A 20,124-nucleotide genomic window follows, 5' to 3' on the forward strand; every position below is an offset into this window, starting at 1 on the left:
GGGGCTTGAACCTGCGGTCACTTGATTGCAAGTCCCATAGACGGCAATACAACTGTATTGCCGTCTATGGGACATTCTGTGTATTAGTATTACGGCTGGTCATAGACCCAGCCGCGATACTAATATATAGCAGTGACAGGCCTGAGAGCCTCATTAGGCTCCCGGCTGTCACCCGAACAGGTCGGCTCCTGCGATATCGCCGCGCAGGAGCCGGCCTGCAACTTCACAGGTACGGGGCCGGTGGGGACCGGCCCCGGGGGAGAAGGGGCCACCGATACTGACGATACTGGGAGGGATAGACGCCGGGGCCTGAGACATCGCTGCCCTGCCCTGCATGAAGCCAGCGGCGGGGGGACGGAGGAGCGGAATAGCATCACTCCTCCCGCTGCTGGCTTCATGCAGGGCAGAGGAGCGCAGCGATGTCGCAGGCCCCGGCACCTGTAATGGCGTCTATCACTTGCCGGCTTCCGCCTCTCTATTACAGCGGATGCCAGGCGCCACATTCGGCCTATAAGACGCACCCTTCTTTTCCCCCCAAATTTTGGGGAAAAAAAGTGCGTCTTATAGTCCGAAAAATACGGTATGTTTCAGGCTAAAGCACTATGTTGCTTTTTTGTTACAAATTTTACTGTGTTTTTTTTTTTTAAACTAAACTTAATAGTGCATACCTCCCAACCATCCCGGATTCTGCTGGATAGTCCTGAATTGTGGGTCCTGTCCTGGTTGGCAGGAGGTATGGCCCGGATTCAACTCCTCTGCATCCTCTGGATTCAGATGAGTTGAATACAAAAGTGAAAGAAGCAGGAGCTATCCGTGGACAGCTCCTGCTTCACTGCTGTGCTCCCTGTGCACAACGGCCCTGCAGCTGTAGGCGCGATGTGATGACGTTACTCGCGCCACGCCTGCAGCTCCCAGAACACTCCATTCCTGGGACTGCAGACAGAGCAGCAAGGGAGCGAGGAGAAGTGACTATCAGTGTTTTTTTATTTTAAACTTTCGGTATACATGAAACTGGGGTCAGACGTAATGGGCACATGAAACTGATGGCAGAGATGGAGGGGGGACATTAAACTGGGGGAGAGTAAGAGGGACCTTTAAACTGGGGACAACTGGAGGGGGGTCACTGGACTGAAACATTAAGGTGGGAGCAACTGAAAAGGAACATTAAACTGGGGGTAAAATGTCCACCTTTAGATGCCCCCACTTTAATGTCCCCCTCCAGCTGCCCGTAGTTTAATGTCCTGTTCCAGCTGCCCTTAATTTATTGTCCCCCTCCAACTACCCCCACTGTTTAATGCACCCCAGAGCTACCCCAGTTTAATGTCCCCCCTCCCCGCTATTAAACACAGTTTTAAATTTGAGCATGAGTAGAGGGACTTCATACTGTGGGGCAATTAGAGAGGAACATTATAATGGGGGGGCATATAATGCTAGGGTGACTGTAGGACCAAAGAAAAATGGATGAGAATTGGCAGAGTCAATGAAGAAGGGGTGGAGCTAAATTTACTGCTTTGTGCATAGCACGCCACACAGTGTCGGACTGGGATGTCTAGGGCCCACCAGTGGTATTGTTTCTAGGGGCCTACCATCAGGACCCCTGCAGACCAGCGTTACCAAGACAGGGCAACTAAAGTTAAAAACATGTCGGGAGCCATGCTGCTCACCCACCACACAATGTGCACCACCACAGTACCTAAACCCACTGCTACACACTGTATGGAATGTGAGCAGCGTGGCTCCTAGAATGTAAGGGCCCGTTCACACGGGCACAGAAGGGGCGGATTATGGCGCGTAATCCACGTCATAATCCTCTCCCTCACAATGGTGGTCTATGTAGACCGCCAGGCTTCTTTTTTCCGTGAGCAAGCTGCCGTTCACTGAAAAAAGAAGCAGGCTGCCCTTTCTTCAGGTGGATTCCATGGCTCAGTGAGCCGCGGCATCCGCCTGGTGGCAGCAACCTCCGGAGTTGGCCCATTCATTTGAGCCGATTCCAGGGGGAAGCCGCGACCGCGACAGTTGTAGCAGGTGGGTTTTGACCCAAGAGTGACACGGCTCACCACGTCACTCTCCGTGCCAAAACCCGCTATACCGCCCCCCGTATGAACTCGCTCTTACCATTATCTGTAGCCACGCTGTCCTGGAAGAGTTGATCTGCAGAGGTCCTGGCTGTTGTATCATCACAGATGTAATATTGATGGCCTATGCTAAGGACAGGCCATCAATATTAGAAAGATGGATAAATCCTTGAGGGTAATTTCACATGGGGTTTTTTGGAACGGAACCTGAGGCGGAGGCCACCTCAGGTTCCAATCCAAAAACCGAGGAGTCGCGACTGAAAGCCGATGCACTGCACCGGTATCCAGCCACGCACTCTGCTCCGGATTAGGCGCAAATGAATGGGCCTAGTCCGGAGGAGGGAGTGTCTTCAGGCCAAATCGCGAGGCACAAGCCAGCTCCCAGAAAAAGCTCCTGAGCAGCTCCCATTGATTTCAATGGCAGTCGTCTTTTTGGTCAGGATTTTGAGGCAAATATGGCCTCAAAATCCTGACCAAAAAACTCTGTGTGAACTTACTCTTAGGGTAAGTTCACACGGGGTTTTTTTGACCGGAACCAAAATATGGGTAGCTGCGACTTGATGCTGGTGCTCCGGATTAGGCCCAAATGAATGGGCCAAGCCGGGAGGCAGTGTCTTCAGGCGGATGTTGCGAGGCGAATGAGCATTTTGCTTCTTTTTCCAGCTCCCGGAAAAAAGAACTGACCAGCTTCCATTGATTTTAATGGGAGCCGTCTATTTGGTCAGGATTTTGAGTAGGAAATGGCCTCAAAATCCTGACCAAAAAACCCCGTGTGAACTTACCCTTAAAGTAAAAAGTAACTTACCCTTAAAAAAAAAAGCACATTCTCCTGTCCCCGTTGCTCCGTTGTCTGCCGACAGTGTCCATTTAGTCTCGGCGCCTCCTTGCTAAGAGTTCTGCACCTCATGTGATAGCTGAGACCAATTAGGTACAGGATTTCCAGAAATAAGGCCATGAGACTGAACAGACAAAGGCAGGGGACAATGGGGTGCTGGGACAAAAGCTCAATGAAAAACACTGTGGAAAAAATACATTGTGATTCAACGTAATTTTTTTCCACAGTGTGTTTTTAGCTGTGTCTCGCTGTTGGATAAGGCCTAACACAGCGTCCCGCAGCAAAAAAGCGCTGCAGGAAAATCCCCGGCGGCAACGCATCAGTTTTCCCCCAGCGCTTTTGCAGAAATTCCACAGAGCTTTCCTCTGAGGACTTTCTGCTTCCTTTATACCTATAGGGACACTATAGGTGATTCTGTAGGTATAAGTGACATGATGCGATTTCCAAAACCACAACAGTTTTGGAAATTGCAGTGTGTCCACTGTGTGTACAGTCATGGCCAAAAGTTTTGAGAATGATACAAATATTAATTTTTACAAAGTCTACTGCTTCAGTTTTTCTAATGGCAATTTGCATATACTCCAGAATGTTATAAAGAGTGATCAGCTTAACAGCAATTACTTGCAAAGACAATATTTGCCTAGAAAATGAACTTTATCTCCCAAAACACATTTCAACATCATTGCAGCCCTGCCTTAAAAGGACCAGCTAACATAGTTTCAGTGATTTCTCCATTAACACAGGTGTGGGTGTTGATGAGGACAGGGCTGGAGATCAATCTGTCATGATTAAGTAAGAATGACACCACTGGACACTTTAAAAGGAGGCTGGTGCTTGGCATCATTGTTTCTCTTCTGTTAACCATGGTTATCTCTAAAGAAACACGTGCAGTCATCATTGCACTGCACAAAAATGGCCTAACAGGGAAGAGTATCGCAGCTAGAAAGATTGCACCTCAGTCAACAATCTATCGCATCATCAAGAACTTCAAGGAGAGAGGTTCCACTGTTGGCAAAAAGGCTCCAGGGCGCCCAATACAGACCAGCAAGTGCCAGGACCGTCTCTTAAAAGTGTTTCAGCTGCGGGATCGGGCTACCAGCAGTGCAGAGCTTGCTCAGGAATAGCAGCAGGCAGGTGTGAGTGCATCTGCACGCACTGTGAGGCGGAGACTCTTGGAGCAAGGCCTGGTCTCAAGGAGGGCAGCAAAGAAGCCACTTCTCTCCAGAAAAAACATCAGGGACAGACTGATATTCTGCAAAAGGTACAGGGAGTGGACTGCTGAGGACTGGGGTAAAGTCATTTTCTCTGATGAATCCCCTTTTCGATTGTTTGGGACATCTGGAAAACAGCTTATTCGAAGAAGACGAGGTGAGCGCTACCACCAGTCTTGTCTCATGCCAACTGTGAAGCATCCTGAAACCATTCATGTGTGGGGTTGCTTCTCAGCCAAGGGAATCGGCTCTCTCACAGTCTTGCCTAAAAACACAGCCATGAATAAAGAATGGTACCAGAATGTCCTCCAAGATCAACTTCTCCCAACCGTCCAAGAGCAGTTTGGCGATCAACAATGCCTTTTCCAGCATAATGGAGCACCTTGCCATAAAGCAAAGGTGAGAACTAAATGGCTCAGGGAACAAAACATAGAGATTTTGGGTCCATGGCCTGGAAACTCCCCAGATCTTAATCCCATTGAGAACTTGTGGTCAATCATCAAGAGACGGGTGGACAAACAAAAACCTACAAATTCTGACAAAATGCAAGCATTGATTGTACAAGAATGGACTGCTATCAGTCAGGATTTGGTCCAGAAGTTAATTGAGAGCATGCCAGGGAGAATTGCAGAGGTCCTGAAGAAGAAGGGTCAACACTGCAAATATTGCAACACTGCATTAACTCATTCTAACTGTCAATATAAGCTTTTGTTACTCATAATATGATTGAAATTATATTTCTGTATGTGATAAAAAACATCTGACAAACACACATAAAAACTAGAGGGCAGCAGATCATGTGAAAATATAATATTTGTGTCATTCTCAAAACTTTTGGCCATAACTGTATTTTTCTGCAATGTGTGGATGGGACTGCACACACTATATACCTACACACTGATAGATATACACTCATATATACTCATATATATATATATACATTTATATAAATTCACTCACACATACAGGTATTGTATACATACCTGTATACAATCATACAGTACTCACACAGTATACAAGTCACAGACTTTAAAGGGGCTCTATCACTGGGAAAAGTCATTTTTAACTAATCACATCCTTGCATAGGTTTTAGAAAATCTATTCCACACCTAACATTAGTATGTAGATTGCCTCAGTGTTTTCTGAATAAGTCCGTTTTTATTCATATGCTAATGAGCTTTCAGCCAGCACAGGAAGTTCCCAGCAGCCTCCTCTCTTTTTTTTTACTTTTTTTTTTTTACTTGTTTGGTAGAGTTGGAAGGGACCTCAAGGGCCATCGGGTCCAACCCCCTGCGAGTGCAGGTCTTCCTAAATCCTCCCAGCTATATGTTTATCCAGATTCCACTTGAAGATTTCCATTGATGGAGCGCTCTCTCCTATCTTCTATGTGTGTGAGGCAAACAGGAAGTTGAGTCATCAGCAGCAGCAGTCTCCCATAGGAAACAACAGGAGAGGTGTGCACGATCTATCGTGCAACAGTCTAATTAGCATATGAATAAAACCGGACTTGTTCAGAAACCACTGGGGCAATTTACATACTAAAGGTAGGTGTGGAATAGACTTTCTAAAGGCTATGCAAGGATGTGATTAGTTAAAAATTACTTTTCCTAGTGATAGAGCCCCTTTAACCCTTATATACTATCATGGTGTCTATCATAATGATATGTGTATGGTAGTGGTGTATGATAGACACCATGATAGTACTTAAGGGTTAAACAAATATAAACATATACATATTAATTATTACATTTACAAAAAAAAAATATATACTCACATCTTTTTTTTTTTTTTTTAATGTAGATTGTGAGCCCCACATAGAGCTCACAATGTACATTTTCCCTATCAGTATGTCTTTTTTGGAATATGGGATGGAAATCCATGCAAACACGGGGAGAACATACAAACTCCTTGCAGATGGTTTTATACCCTTGGCGGGATTTGAACACCAGGACTCCAGCGCTGCAAGGCTGCAGTGCTAACCACTGAGCCACCGTGTGGCCCCTACTCACATCTATGAAGAAGGAAGTGCAGCAAGGCTATAGACTGCTCCTGTCCCCACACTGTACGATGGAAGGGATAAGCGATGACTCACTGCTGGGAGGGGGAGGGGGAATTCCGGGCTGCACAGAGAGTTGGATAGCGATAGGGGAAGCTGCAGCTGCCCCGGTGTCCTCAGTCCTCCCGATGTATACTTTCCCTGTATTAATAGGGAAAGTAATACCATGGGAAGGAGGCCCCTGTGTAAGTGTTGGGGCCCTGGGAAACTGCTGGCAGCCGGCCATCTTTAATCATTACAGTGCTGCTGGCAGCCTGGGGCCACAAGGTTACAGGTCCGGCTTCGGACCACTATCAGTCCTCATTTTCTCAATGCAAATGCATTGGCCAGGGGCCCGAACCGGCCCCTGACATCCCAATCGGGCCCCTGGTCAATGCATCTGCATTGGGAAAACGAGGACTGATAATGAAGGCTCGGGGCCCACCAGGGAATTCCCCGGTTCCCCAGCAGGCCAGTCCGACCCTGATGCCACATATTTTGTCCATATTTCTTTGAAAGTTCTTTGATAGTTGGGTAGTAGTAGCAAAAGTAGAAGGAATGGGAATCTAAGAAGCTCTTATATTTTTTCCTTCGACCCACGTGACTCTTGATTTTGGTTCAATAAATCACAGCAATATCTGCAACAAGGAGCAGAATTAATACTATACTATAGAGAAGTATATGGGGGGAAAAAGCCAGAGAAAACATCATAACATTCTGTGCTCTGCTAAAAATGCCCCAAACGCAAAACACTATGCTAAATACAATGTGAAAAAAACATTTTTAGTGCATTTCACTATAACTTTAACCCCTTAAGAATTCAGGAGAGTTTGGAGGCTAATGCAATTCATAACTTTTTTTTATTTTTCTGTGGACATAGCTATGAGGACTTATTCTTTGCGTGACGAGTTGCACTTTCATAATGGGGTACATATAATGTTTTGATTAGTTTTTATTAATGTTTTTGGGGGTCCATGTGAAAAAAACACTCAATACTATCATACTTTTTTACATTTTGTTTTTAGGGCGTTCATGTTGCATTATAAATAATGACTTTACTGCTTTTACAAATAAAACATCTCTTTTTAAACATGAACGATTTTCCTGGGGTCACTACATTCTGACACCTATAACTTTTTGTTGACTTAGATATGTCAGGTCTCTTTATGTGGGGGGCAAAGTATACTTTTTATTGGTACCATTGTCTGGTATGTATGACTTTGATCACTTTTTATTACCATTTTTTGGGAAAAGCATGGTTACCAAAATATGTTAATATCAGTGGCGTAACTACCACCATAGCAGCAGAGGCAGCTGCCACAGGGCCCGGGACATAAGGGGCCCGGCGACAGCTACCTCTGCTACCCCCGCTCTTATCACAGACAAACTGTTTTAACTGTGCTAAGAGCGGGGAAAGCTGAAAGGACCTTGTGTGACGTCATCCGTCACATGACTGGGTGGGCGTGTCTATAGCCCATACAGTCCTGGAAAGAGAAGGAGAGGTGTGCTGCGAGGTAATGAAGGGGAGGAGGAAGGGAGATGCAGGATGGAGAGTGTCTGTCTGTGTGTAAGTGTGTGTGAGTGAGTGTGTATGTGTGTGAGTGTGTATGTATGTGTGGTGAGGAGCAACAGTAACCTAGGGGCAGAGATGGAGGAGAGGACATGAAAATGTGGGTAGAGATGAGGGGTGCATGAAACTGGGGGCAGATGAAGGGAGGGTATGAAATGTCATGTGACATCAGTGTGTTATTAAAGATGGCCAACACAACCAAAGACTGCAGCGGAGCCGGAGACAGGTAAGTAACTTTTTTTTTATGTCTGTATCTCCCCTCGGTCTCCAATTATTATACTCTGGGGTCTGAAAATACCCCAGAGTATAATAATTGTTCGTCGGTGTTCATTATGGGGCATAAATTGTACAGTGCTGCGGAATATGTTGGCGCTATATAAATAAAATGTATTATTATTATTACCGTATTTTTCGGACTATAAGGCGCACCGGACTATAAGGCGCACCTGCAAAAAATGCCTGCTAAGGCATCTAGGTTCATATATAAGGCGCACCGGACTATAAGGCGCACCATATAGGGTGCGATTATAGGATGCACCGGATTATAAGATGTGCTGAATTATAAGACGCTGTACATTGGATATTGAATGAAGCACAGTTATGTCACTGGGCTGCTGCACACAGAGCTGTACATATCACAGCTCCTGTGTACGGTGGCCGTAGTGCTCAAACCATTTACAGCAGGGGTGCTCACACTTGTATAGGGATTGAGCTACTTATAAATTGACCATTTTAAAATTATCTACTGTGTGGGCAGAGGCTTGGGCTGCTGTGTGAGCGGGGCCCACAAGTTTACCAAAACTGGGCGGGGCTTAACACGTCTAAGGGGCGGGGCCTGCTCTGATGCAGACATTCTGATTGGCTCATAGCACTGCCCAGGCACCCAGAACAGAGCCAACACCACTGCCAGTAATGCCGATGCCCTCAGCACAGACCCCCACAGACCTCCTGCCCGCGGCTGCCTGGAGAGCAGGGAGGGCAACATCCCCCAGTGCTGCTGCTGCTTCTGTTCTGTGTGAGACACAGGGGACAGAAGCAGCAGCAGCTCCCGGGGATGATGCGCTCCCAGCTCTCCAGTGTGACACAAACTAGGCGGGGCTGCGGCCCAGGCCCCGCCCACACAACAGACTGCTGTGAAGAACACGTAAGGCAGCGAGGGGGCGTGGCCAGCAGCCAACATGGCCGGACGCTGTCCTAACATCGCGCCACAGAGTGCAGCAGTCACGGAGCGGTCACTTCGGCGCGGCGGAGAGACCAGCGACAGCACGACCGGGACCCAACCAGTTGTATTGGGGAAGAGACAGCTTCAAATTGAGTTTCTGCAACTCTCATTAGAGGTAGGACAGATCCATATATAAGGCGCACTGGACTATAAGGCGCACTTGCAATTTCTGAGAAAATTCTAGTATTTTATGTGCGCCTTATAGTCCGGAAAATACGGTATAATCCTGTGTGCAGAGGCCACAGTCGGGTGTAATACTGTGTGCAGGAGCCACTATGGGATATAATAGAGCGCGCAGGAATGCGGAGTGGGGGGGGGGGTCGGTCGAGGTCTTCGGTGTCGGTCAGGAAGGGGGGGGGGGGGCCATGTCAAAAGTTCGCCACGGGGCCCCGCCATTCCTAGTTACGCCACTGGTTAATATGCTTTACATCACGCATAGGCTCCATATGTGTGACAGGGGATAGCAGTCAGGAGGCTGTTTTATGGCATTCCTGGTGCAATGGCAACCCCTCAGAGTCTGCGATCTTATTGCAGGGGTCCAAGGAGTGTCGGGGGGCTTATCTGACTCCCTGAATGCTGTGATCGGGGATAATCTGCAGGAGTCAGAGAATTTTCCATCTCCGGTGGCTAGTCCTGTGCTTTGACTGTGTAACATATTGGCATTAGTTAAACATAATAGTACGGTACATAGAGGGAAGGGGTTAAAGTAACATCTGATAGTGTGAAAAGGCAATTGAATGGTGGGCAGAGTGGTACAAAGTGGGCATTGGAGCAGACTGAGGTGGGGACTCTGACCCAACTCATTTGTGCCAGTCTCAATAGATATGCCCCTATGGGTTAAACAAGTTGCAGAAAATTAACAAGACTGGCTCTGCTGTATCAACAAGTAGAACTACAAAAACTTGTCAAATGAGCTTTGCAAACATCAGCTCAGACAATAAAATCAGAAGACAGGCAAGATGAATAGCTATGGCGAAATCCTGTTGCATGCACTAATCTAGATGTAATCTTGATTTATTGAAAGAGCAGTAGTAGGATAAGGAACAGACAATCTATAGCTGTTTCACTTACGCCCACACTTTTACAAGATCATTGCATTTACCTGAACACTGACTCTTTAAATACAAACAACTTTAATGATTCAATAAACATGCAGTGTCACAATGGTAAAAGCAGCATATAAACTATAAATCCACAAAGAGAACAAGTATATAACATAAAATCACCATAAAATACAATAGGTATTATTGAGGTCTTTGGAATCATTTTAGCTTCCTTCTTAACCTCTAAGTGCCACAGTCAGTTTTCATTTTTGTTTTTTTCCTACCTTCCAAGGCCCATGACTATTTTTGTTTCTTGCTTTTTGCAGAATTTTAATGACATGATTTAGGGTACCATTCAGTATATTGACAAACTTTTTAAACAGAAAAAAAATATATATTCCTCTTTATTTTTTGGTTTTTATCTTATGGCATTCATTGTGTAGTAAAAATGACATGGTAAATGTATACTGTGGTTCAGGATGATTATGGTGATGTCTAGTGATGGGTGAACCTTTGTGAGATTTTTTTTTGCAACTATCCATATGCCTGATTGATGTCTATAGGGTTACAAAGGGAGGAGAGGTGTGAATAGTCCCTCAATCAGAGACCTATCAAGCTGAGATTCCACCTAACATTCTTTGAGTTGTATATATCAAGCAATTGGACAGTGAGGGGTATAACAATATATAGTGGATCCCCCAGATGAGTCTTTATTTTAGTTTAGAAGTTGAGTGGGTTGACATATACAGCATGGTCAGATTTTCTACCTTATGTTAATAAAAGTTATATTTTATATGTTTTTTCATGCTGGGACCAGATGCTGTGTAAAGTAAAAAAATAACAGCTTTAATAATATAGCGCCAACATATTTCATAGCACTTTACAAATCAGAAAACACATGAACAGACAATATGAAACATTACAATTACAGATGAGCGAATACCTATTCGATCGAATATCAGGTCATTCGAGGTATTCGTTTCCAGTCGAATACCAGGCGGCATACGCCGTAAAAATTTCTATCCCCTCCCACCTTCTCTGGCGGGTTTTTTTTTTTTGCACCAATAACTGTGCAGGGGAGGTGGGAGAGGAACTACAACAAAGGAGGTATTGAAAAAACCCATTGGCTGCCGAAAACATGTGACCTCCCATTTAGATGAATAGCCAGCGCCATCTTCGTGTCATTTTGCGGCTTGTAGACGTAGGGACAGATGTGCTGCTGAGGGCTAGAGAGGATTAGCTTCTAGTAGGCAGGGAAAAACTGAAGAAAAACAACAGCTCTTTTCAGAGCTATATACTGCAGGGAGAGGAGTCGAGCTTTCCATGGGGTGTCCCCCCGAAACAGTAAACAGAGCAATTCAGTCCAGTTCTATACGCTCAACCCAGCTTTCCACGGGGTGTCCCCCCAAACACCTAACAGGGATACAGAGCAATTCAGTCCAGTTCTATACCCTCAACCCAGCTTTCCACGGGGTGTCCCCCCAAACACCTAACAGGGATACAGAGCAATTCAGTCCAGTTCTAAACCCTCAACCCAGCTTTCCACGGGGTGTCCCCCCAAACACCTAACAAGGATACAGAGCAATTCAGTCCAGTTCTATATCCTCAACCCAGCTTTCCACGGGGTGTCCCCCCCAAACACCTAACAGGGATACAGAGCAATTCAGTCCAGTTCTATACCCTCAACCCAGCTTTCCACGGGGTGTCCCCCCAAACACCTAACAGGGATACAGAGCAATTCAGTCCAGTTCTATACCCTCAACCCAGCTTTCCACGGGGTGTCCCCCCAAACACCTAACAGGGATACAGAGCAATTAGGTCCAGCTATGTACGCTCAATCCAGATATCCCCGGTGTGTACCCCCAAAACCTACCTGGGAGACACAGCCGTTCAGTCAGGCCATGTAAGGTCAAATCTGTTTTTAATGCTGTACCCCCCAAAACTAAGTGGTATACACAACAATTCAGTCAGTCTACATATGTAACATCCAGCTTTCCACATGCTGTACCCCCCAAAGCTAAGTGTCAGACAGCCGTTCATTCAGGCCATGTTTGGTCAAACCTGTTTTTAATGCTGTACCCCCCAAAGCTAAGTGGGAGACACAGTAATTCAATCAGGCTATATCAGCTCAATCCAATTTTTAAGGGTCTACCCCCCAAAAGCCAAGTGTGATACACAGCAATTCAGTCACGCTATATAAGCTCAATCCAATTTCACTTTATCCCCCTCATCTTCCTCTGCCAGCCAACAGTGCAAAGATGACAGGAGTGTGCTCTGAATGTTTTCAGCCTAGCAGAGGCTACTTTTCACTTACGAAAATGGCCGCACTTTGACCAGCATATCAGGCACAATGGTGTAGGTTTCAAAGAACCTTTGCACCAACAAGTTGAAAACGTGGGCCATGTGTGGACCGTGTTTGAGTCTGGCAAGCTCCAGATCGGCTACCAAGTTCTGGCCATTATCACATACGCAAACATGCCTGGGCCCAGGTGCAGCGGGGAAAACCATATTGCCATGTCATCCAGGATGGCATCCCTCACCTCGGAGGCAGAGTGCTGTCTGTCCCCCAAGCTGAGGTGCTTCAACACGGCCTGCTGACATCTCCCCACGCCAGTGTTACAGCGTTTCCAGCTGGTAGCTGGGGTCGAGGTTTCAGCACAGGAGTAGGCTTTCAGAGAACCCCTGCCATGAATTTTGGGCTGGGAGAGGAGATAGGCCACCCCAGTTTGCACCCCGGGCCCAGACTCCACTACATTCACCAGGCCTGTCATTAAAAAGAATCAGCATCCCTGACCGCAGCCGCTTGTCGATGCGTCGGTGGTCAAGTGGACCTTGCAGCAAAGCGCGGAACTCTGGGCCCGACTGATGTTATGGGACACGTGCAGGCGCAAGGCGGGGACAGCACACCAAGAGAAGTAGTTACGGCTAGGCCCAGCATAGCGAGGTGCCACAGATGCCCTCTGATGATAACATCTCCAGGGCCAGCAGTTTTTAGATGAGGTCGTTGAAGGCTTGGGCATTTCGGTGGCTTGTGCTGTACTTCTGCCTGCAATGAAATGCCTGGGAGATGGGGAGTGGCTGGGAAGAGGCGCATGATGGTGCAGGCAAAAAGGGCGGATGGGGGTGAACTCCCCAAAGTGTCAGAGACAGATGTGTAGGTGTCCAGGCTGGTGGTCTGGACTGCAGCACAGCACTGTAAACAGTGGAAGAGGCAGTGTCGGCAACGCCTGGCGACGATTGTCCTGCGTTTGCTCTCTCCCACTGAGCCCAGTGCTTGCCTTCCAAATGACAGCGCATGCAAGAGGTGGTAAGGTTGCTCTTTTCAGAGCCCCTACTCAGTTTAGACTTGCAAAGTGTGCAAACTGCACTAAATTTGTCATGTAAGTGACATGTAAATGATGGGTCTATCCATTGGCTGTTCATTTTGATGAAAGTCAGCTGGTCAGCACTGTCGGGTGACAGCTGGCTGTGCTTATCTGTGATGATGCCACCAGCTGCACTAAGACACTTTCCGATAGCATGCTGATGTCAGGGCAGGAAAGGACCTCCAAGGCGTATAGCACAAGTTCCAGCCACAAATCCAACTTGGAGACCCAATAAGTGTAGGGCGCAGAGGGATTGGAGAGGACAGGGCTGGGGTTGGCCAGGTACTCCCGCAACGTGCGCCTATACTTGTCCCTCCTGGGGACACTAGGCCCCTCAGCAGCAGTAGTTTGGCCAGGGGGTGCCGCTAGCCTCCTGTGTGACAATGAGATCATCTGCTACTTCGTCATCCTCCTCTTCCTCCATCAATATATGCTGTGAAGTGCACAGGAGTGTGCACTGACTATCCTGCTGAGATGGTTCTGCTCCTCAGCGTACAACATATTATCCCTGATGGCGAGGAGGGATTCTTGCATCACACACAGGAGCGGGATTGTTACACTCACAAGTGTGTCGTCACAGCTGACCCTCTTGGTGGACTCCTCAAAGACACAGAGAGATCTCGCATAAGTCTGTCAACATGGGCGAGTTCACAATCAAGGTCAATGTCTGGGTCCTCACTCCAATCCACTGCATCAATCCCACACAATGATGGTTCTGGAACCACCGTTTTAGGGGCTAACAATTTTAAAGGCGCTAACACTCTGCTGGTGCAAGGCTCAACTCACCCAAAGGGAAAAAAACTCTGCCGGTGCAAGGCTGAAATAAGTTAAAGGGCCTAAAACTCTGCTGGTAAGAGGCTGAACTCACCTAAAGGCCCTCAATCTCTGCTGGTAGCTCAGTTTATGGGCCACATCACACATATACACATACACACACATCCATAATGACAGTTCAGGGTGGGTACTGTTGGATTTCCCATTGCCTATTCAATCTGTGGTTGTCATGGGCAACGTGATTTAAAGGAGTGCTTGTTAATGTTTCTTTTGTGTCAAATTTGGGTTTCTGTCCATCCAATTGGGGAGAAAAGCAGGTTTCCAGGTATTTTCCCACTTTTATAGAGGTTTTTTTGAGTGTGGAAAGTGTGTAGTTGATAGGCTGTGATGGTGGGGTGAAACTGTGACTTGGGCTTGTTAGATGCCCCCAGACATGCTTTCCCTGCTGTCTCAGTTGCATTGCAGAGGTGTTGGCATCATTTCCTGAGGTGTCATAGTGGACTTGGTGACCCTCCTGAATCGAATTGTGGGTTCCCCTGAAACGCAAGAGCTTACATTCTATGAGGAGGTAGGGGGACACAAGAGGTAAGAGAGATTGCTTTGTACAATGGCACAGCCATCTATTAGTAAATAAGGTCATACAGCTGAAGCTGTATGAGCCCATCACCAGCCAGTATCTGTGAATATACAGATACTAAGTGCAGGGAGAGAAGAAGAAAGGCGCTGGGAGACTTCTTCTGTTACGGAGTCAAAGAATGAGAGTTCACAATGAAGAGCAAGGGAAGGAAAGGGGCTGATGCTGCTTGGATATTGGGGTATTGCCTGACAAAGGTTGTCGATGTTGTCTTCGAAGTACCTAGTTATGTCTTGAGAGCTGAAGTTTTTGACAGGTACCTGCACCTTCGGCATAAGGAGGGAGTGAAAGGTGTCAAAGAGTTGTTTAGGGTTATTGGACAGAGAAGAGATGAGAGCAGTGAAATAGGCTAAGGTAAATAGCAGAATTATAGGCTTTAAGCATAAACTTGAAATGAAGTCTGTGTTGGTATTTTTGGATGGTAATAGGAGCGGAACTGCAATTCATGTCAACTACTGTTATGCAGTGAACAGGCTGCTGCGCCACTCCTAATACTTTCATAAGATCAGACTGCGTATGTACGCCTCTTTCACTGCACCAGTTTCTTCACGGAACAGCTGATCTGACCCCCACAGCTCACATACTGATGATTTATCATGGTGTGGAAAGGTAGTTGTTTTTTTTTTTTTAGAATTTTGCTGTGTTTTTTTGAGCCAAATCCAGAAGTGGCTACCAAAGGAAATGTATTTTTCTTTGCAAATAGTACTTGGGCATAACTGTTTCCAATTTGATACTAGGAAATACAGGTGCTGCTTGTGGTCTCCACTTTTATGAAAAAATAATGATTTATAATGTGAACAATTCCTTTGTTACTTTTTGTTATATATAGGCATTTACAGCTATATTTGCTGGTCTACCTAGATCAAAAAAAGCATTTTGAACCTCTTAGACATAATATAGGCCTTTTCAGGATGTTTCCATTTGGCCGTCATGGATCTATCAAGCATATTGTCTACTAGGAAGGCTCTCTATAGGTGGAACCCGAGGCTTCCCCAGCATCAACATCATGATCACCTGACCCGAGGGCTTCCAAACCCCTCTGAAAGAACCTCCCCAGAGGAATGGGTCTCGTCCAGTTTATGAAATTCTTCGTCCTGAAAAAACAACCAAATGAGATTTGCCTGACCTCAGTCCCAGGTCTTTTGGCAATTGGGGAAACTGAATCCTGGAACTCCTTCATGGAGTCTTTAACATACTCCTTAACCCACAAATCATACTCCGAATAGATGATTAATCGGATTGGGTCCCTGGCATTGGGAACAACAAATGTATTTGTAACTGCCTGGAAGAGGGATGTCACTGTCACAGCAAGCAGAGCTTTCATTTGGAAGTACTCTTCCTTTGGGTTGAATCACCACCACCAGATGCAGATGAAGACATCTATTAAACAATAGTCAGAGAACACATATTATACAAATGGGGAATAGATTAAAAACTAGATACTACCCTGATGATAGAGCAAATAGCTTAGAATAATCTATCTATCTATCTATCTATCTATCTATCTATCTATCTATCTATCTATCTATCTATTCATCTAACCTGTGGGAGGATAGGCTCAGTGGTAGCAGCGGCGGACCCAGACAGTCAGAGACGGACACTAAAAGTCAGGTACAAACAGGTTTTACCCTGTATGTTTATTTTTTCAAAAATGGCATAACAAAATAAGCCTTAAACAGTCATACAAAACGATAACAGAAATCCTGCTAGTCTGAGCTACTAACTAAACAAAGAGAACCTAACTATACACTCACCGGCCACTTTATTAGGTACACCTGTCCAACTGCTCGTTAACACTTAATTTCTAATCAGCCAATCACATGGCGGCAACTCAGTGCATTTAGGCATGTAGACATGGTCAAGAAAATCTCCTGCAGTTCAAACCGAGCATCAGTATTTTCAGAAACTGCTGATCTACTGGGATTTTCACGCACAACCATCTCTAGGGTTTACAGAGAATGGTCCGAAAAAGAAAAAACATCCAGTGAGCGGCAGTTCTGTGGGTGGAAATGCGTTGTTGATGCCAGAGGTCAGAGGAGAATGGCCAGACTGGTTCGAGCTGATAGAAAGGCAACAGTGACTCAAATAGCCACCCGTTACAACCAAGGTAGCCAGAAGAGCATCTCTGAACGCACAGTACGTCGAACTTTGAGGCAGATGGGCTACAGCAGCAGAAGACCACACCGGGTGCCACTCCTTTCAGCTAAGAACAGGAAACTGAGGCTACAATTTGCACAAGCTCATCGAAATTGGACAATTGAAGATTGGAAAAACGTTGCCTGGTCTGATGAGTCTCGATTTCTGCTGCGACATTCGGATGGTAGGGTCAGAATTTGGCGTCAACAACATGAAAGCATGGATCCATCCTGCCTTGTATCAACGGTTCAGGCTGGTGGTGGTGGTGTCATGGTGTGGGGAATATTTTCTTGGCACTCTTTGGGCCCCTTGGTACCAATTGAACATTGTTGCAACGCCAAAGCCTACCTGAGTATTGTTGCTGACCATGTCCATCCCTTTATGACCACAATGTACCCAACATCTGATGGCTACTTTCAGCAGGATAATGCGCCATGTCATAAAGCTGGAATCATCTCAGACTGGTTTCTTGAACATGACAATGAGTTCACTGTACTCCAATGGCCTCCACAGTCACCAGATCTCAATCCAATAGAGCATCTTTGGGATGTGGTGGAACGGGAGATTCGCATCATGGATGTGCAGCCGACAAATCTGCGGCAACTGTGTGATGCCATCATGTCAATATGGACCAAAATCTCTGAGGAATGCTTCCAGCACCTTTTTGAATCTATGCCACGAAGAATTGAGGCAGTTCTGAAGGCAAAAGGGGGTCCAACCCGTTACTAGCATGGTGTACCTAATAAAGTGGCCGGTGAGTGTACGTGTGGCTTGCTTCGGCCACACGGTCAACACACAGGGCAAAAAAAAAAAAAAAAAAAGGCAACAATTCACACTGGTCTCTCACCAGCTGTCACAGTGTTGGGACAGAACCCGGCTCCTCCTCTCTCCCCCAGGAACTGCTTAGGAGTGAGAATTTGCCAACCTTTTATAGGCCTTCAATGAGGCCCAGCTTCCACCTGTGCTAGAAGACTCCTCCCTAGTAGGACAAGAAGAGGGTAACAAAAGAAGACTTGTCACAGCTAAGGTTTTACCTGAATTGTAACCTCACTTACTACACAAGTGAGGAATCTGGGGAAGACATAGCGACCTTCCAGAATCTTACCTGTCACCTTCCCTTAATATATATATATAGCAGCAAAGTAGTAGCAGCAGCAAGACCCCAAGAGAAGCCAGAAAAACGTGTTATCAATTTGTTATATAGGAAGGGGAGGAGCAGTAACTTATAACCAGGCTTAATAAAGCCTAAATATATTCAGGATCACTGTTTCAGAGAATTCTAGTAACCAAAAAAGAAAGAAAATAGAAAAAAAACCCTCAACTTAAAAAAAAAATAAAAATAATCCCAGTAGCCGTCCAACAGAAATGATGTGACAGTCGGAACACCGACAATCCAGTTCAGCCAGGAACCTCTAAACGGAACGATATTTGATCCACTTTGGGAATTGGAGAGCGTATACAGAGCCATGGTCCAGAAGAAGCTGAGGATGCTGCAGGAAGAAGAAAATGCTTCAAAAGGCAGAATCCAGTTGCATGAAGCTGATAATAGGGAAACCAGTAGAGAAAGGGGGAGTGCACACTACTGTTGTTAATGTCCTGCATCAAGCTAGCATCCATCATGTTCTCTACATTAGTGTCAATGGAAAACGAGACAGAATTAGTCTGACCTTCTGTGTTACAGCTAATGTCCATTGCTGTCATCCTATGACGGAAGACAACAATGGACGTCAGTGTGAAGTCCCCCTAATGACGCAAACTCCTAAAAATAAAAGGAGTAATGGCTAAATCACATTTATCTTTTCCTTCCAGATTTAAAGAAAAAAAAGAGAAACTGGAAAAGAAACAAAATAAATCCAGCAAAAAAAAAAAAATTGAAAAAAGTGTAAGGACAGAGGGGCAGAAATACCCTAAGGGAAATGGTTATTACCATGCAAAGTGACATGTCATACTTAAGGCCTGGTCCTTAAGGCTGTGTCCTTAATGAGTTTAAAGTATTTTAATTTAATGTGGCTTCTTCTCTACAGCATATTACACTATTAGTTTGTAAGATTTCTTTTTTTTTATTTTCAATTAATTTTTTTTTTTTTTTGTATTTCAAACAGCAGGTCCTTTTCTTGTTGAGCTAAAGAACGTGTCTATTATGAATATAATATCAGAAAATTCACATCTGAAGGAAGGAGGGAGAGGAAAGCCTGAGTTCTGCAAGGCACAGCAGAAAATCGCTATCATTATTCCTTTCCGAAATCGAGAACCACATCTGAAAATCTGGTTGCACTATATGCTCCCATTTCTTCAAAAGCAGCAAGGCGATTTTGGTGTCTATGTTATAGAGCAGGTAACATTGTTTTTACTTAAAAGTAAAACCATTACTGTTAAATGTTTTTTCACTTTATTACTGAAAGTGGCTTTAGAATTTTTTTTTGCTACTGAAGGCCAAGATAAATGTACCTATGATAATTGATGGCATAGAACTATTACATACATGATATTACAATTTCTTTTGCATTCATCAATTGTTTACACTGAATAGGTCTCAGAAAATTCTTAAAATATAACATTTATGGAAAAATTATAATATGTTCTGGATAATCAAATCACATGGCACAAATGCACAAATATTATGTCAGGAAACATACAGTGAATCTGCCAATCATGCAGCAGGGGACTTGGGCAAGGACGTGGACGTGGATATCCAGCTGGGAATCCAGTCCAGGTACTGGAGAGGGGCTGCCAGCACCCAATTCACTCATCCTCCTCCTCCAACCCCAGCCCCTTCATCCTAATGTAATTCTTAAAAAAAACTTTTAAACATTTTTTTTTATTTATTTTAATTAATTTTTCATGGATACCCCCCAAGGGCCTGAAATCTAATTTTTTAGGGGTCACCCCAAGGGCCAAAAAATAAAACACTGCTGCTACAAGGCTCTAGTCACCCCAAGGGTCAAAAAATAAAACACTGCTGCTGCATGGCTCTAGTCACCCCAAGGGCCAAAAAATAAAACACTGCTGCTGCATGGCTCTAGTCACCCCAAGGGCCAAAAAATAAAACATACAGTCCTATGAAAAAGTTTGGGCACCCCTATTAATCTTAATCATTTTTAGTTCTAAATATTTTGGTGTTTGCAACAGCCATTTCAGTTTGATATATCTAATAACTGATGGACACAGTAATATTTCTGGATTGAAATGAGGTTTATTGTACTAACAGAAAATGTGCAATATGT

General features: G+C 45.3%; 2 protein-coding genes across 2 annotated transcripts in view; both read left to right on the plus strand.

Annotated features, from left to right (window-relative positions):
• ANKLE1 (ankyrin repeat and LEM domain containing 1) overlaps positions 1 to 20,124 on the plus strand; it is a 315,425-nt gene that overhangs the window by 100,966 nt on the left and 194,335 nt on the right. The gene's annotated exons all lie outside the window — the stretch shown is intronic.
• The window catches only part of LOC142213676 (beta-1,4-galactosyltransferase 1-like), a 46,694-nt gene that overhangs the window by 828 nt on the left and 25,742 nt on the right, over positions 1 to 20,124 (plus strand). Inside the window, exon 2 of the mRNA XM_075282139.1 lies at positions 19,003 to 19,235. Coding sequence (XP_075138240.1) covers positions 19,003 to 19,235 — 233 coding nt within the window. The remainder of the gene's footprint in view (positions 1 to 19,002; positions 19,236 to 20,124) is intronic.

This window comes from Leptodactylus fuscus, chromosome 1 (assembly GCF_031893055.1).
Source record: "Leptodactylus fuscus isolate aLepFus1 chromosome 1, aLepFus1.hap2, whole genome shotgun sequence".
Lineage (NCBI taxonomy): Eukaryota > Metazoa > Chordata > Amphibia > Anura > Leptodactylidae > Leptodactylus > Leptodactylus fuscus.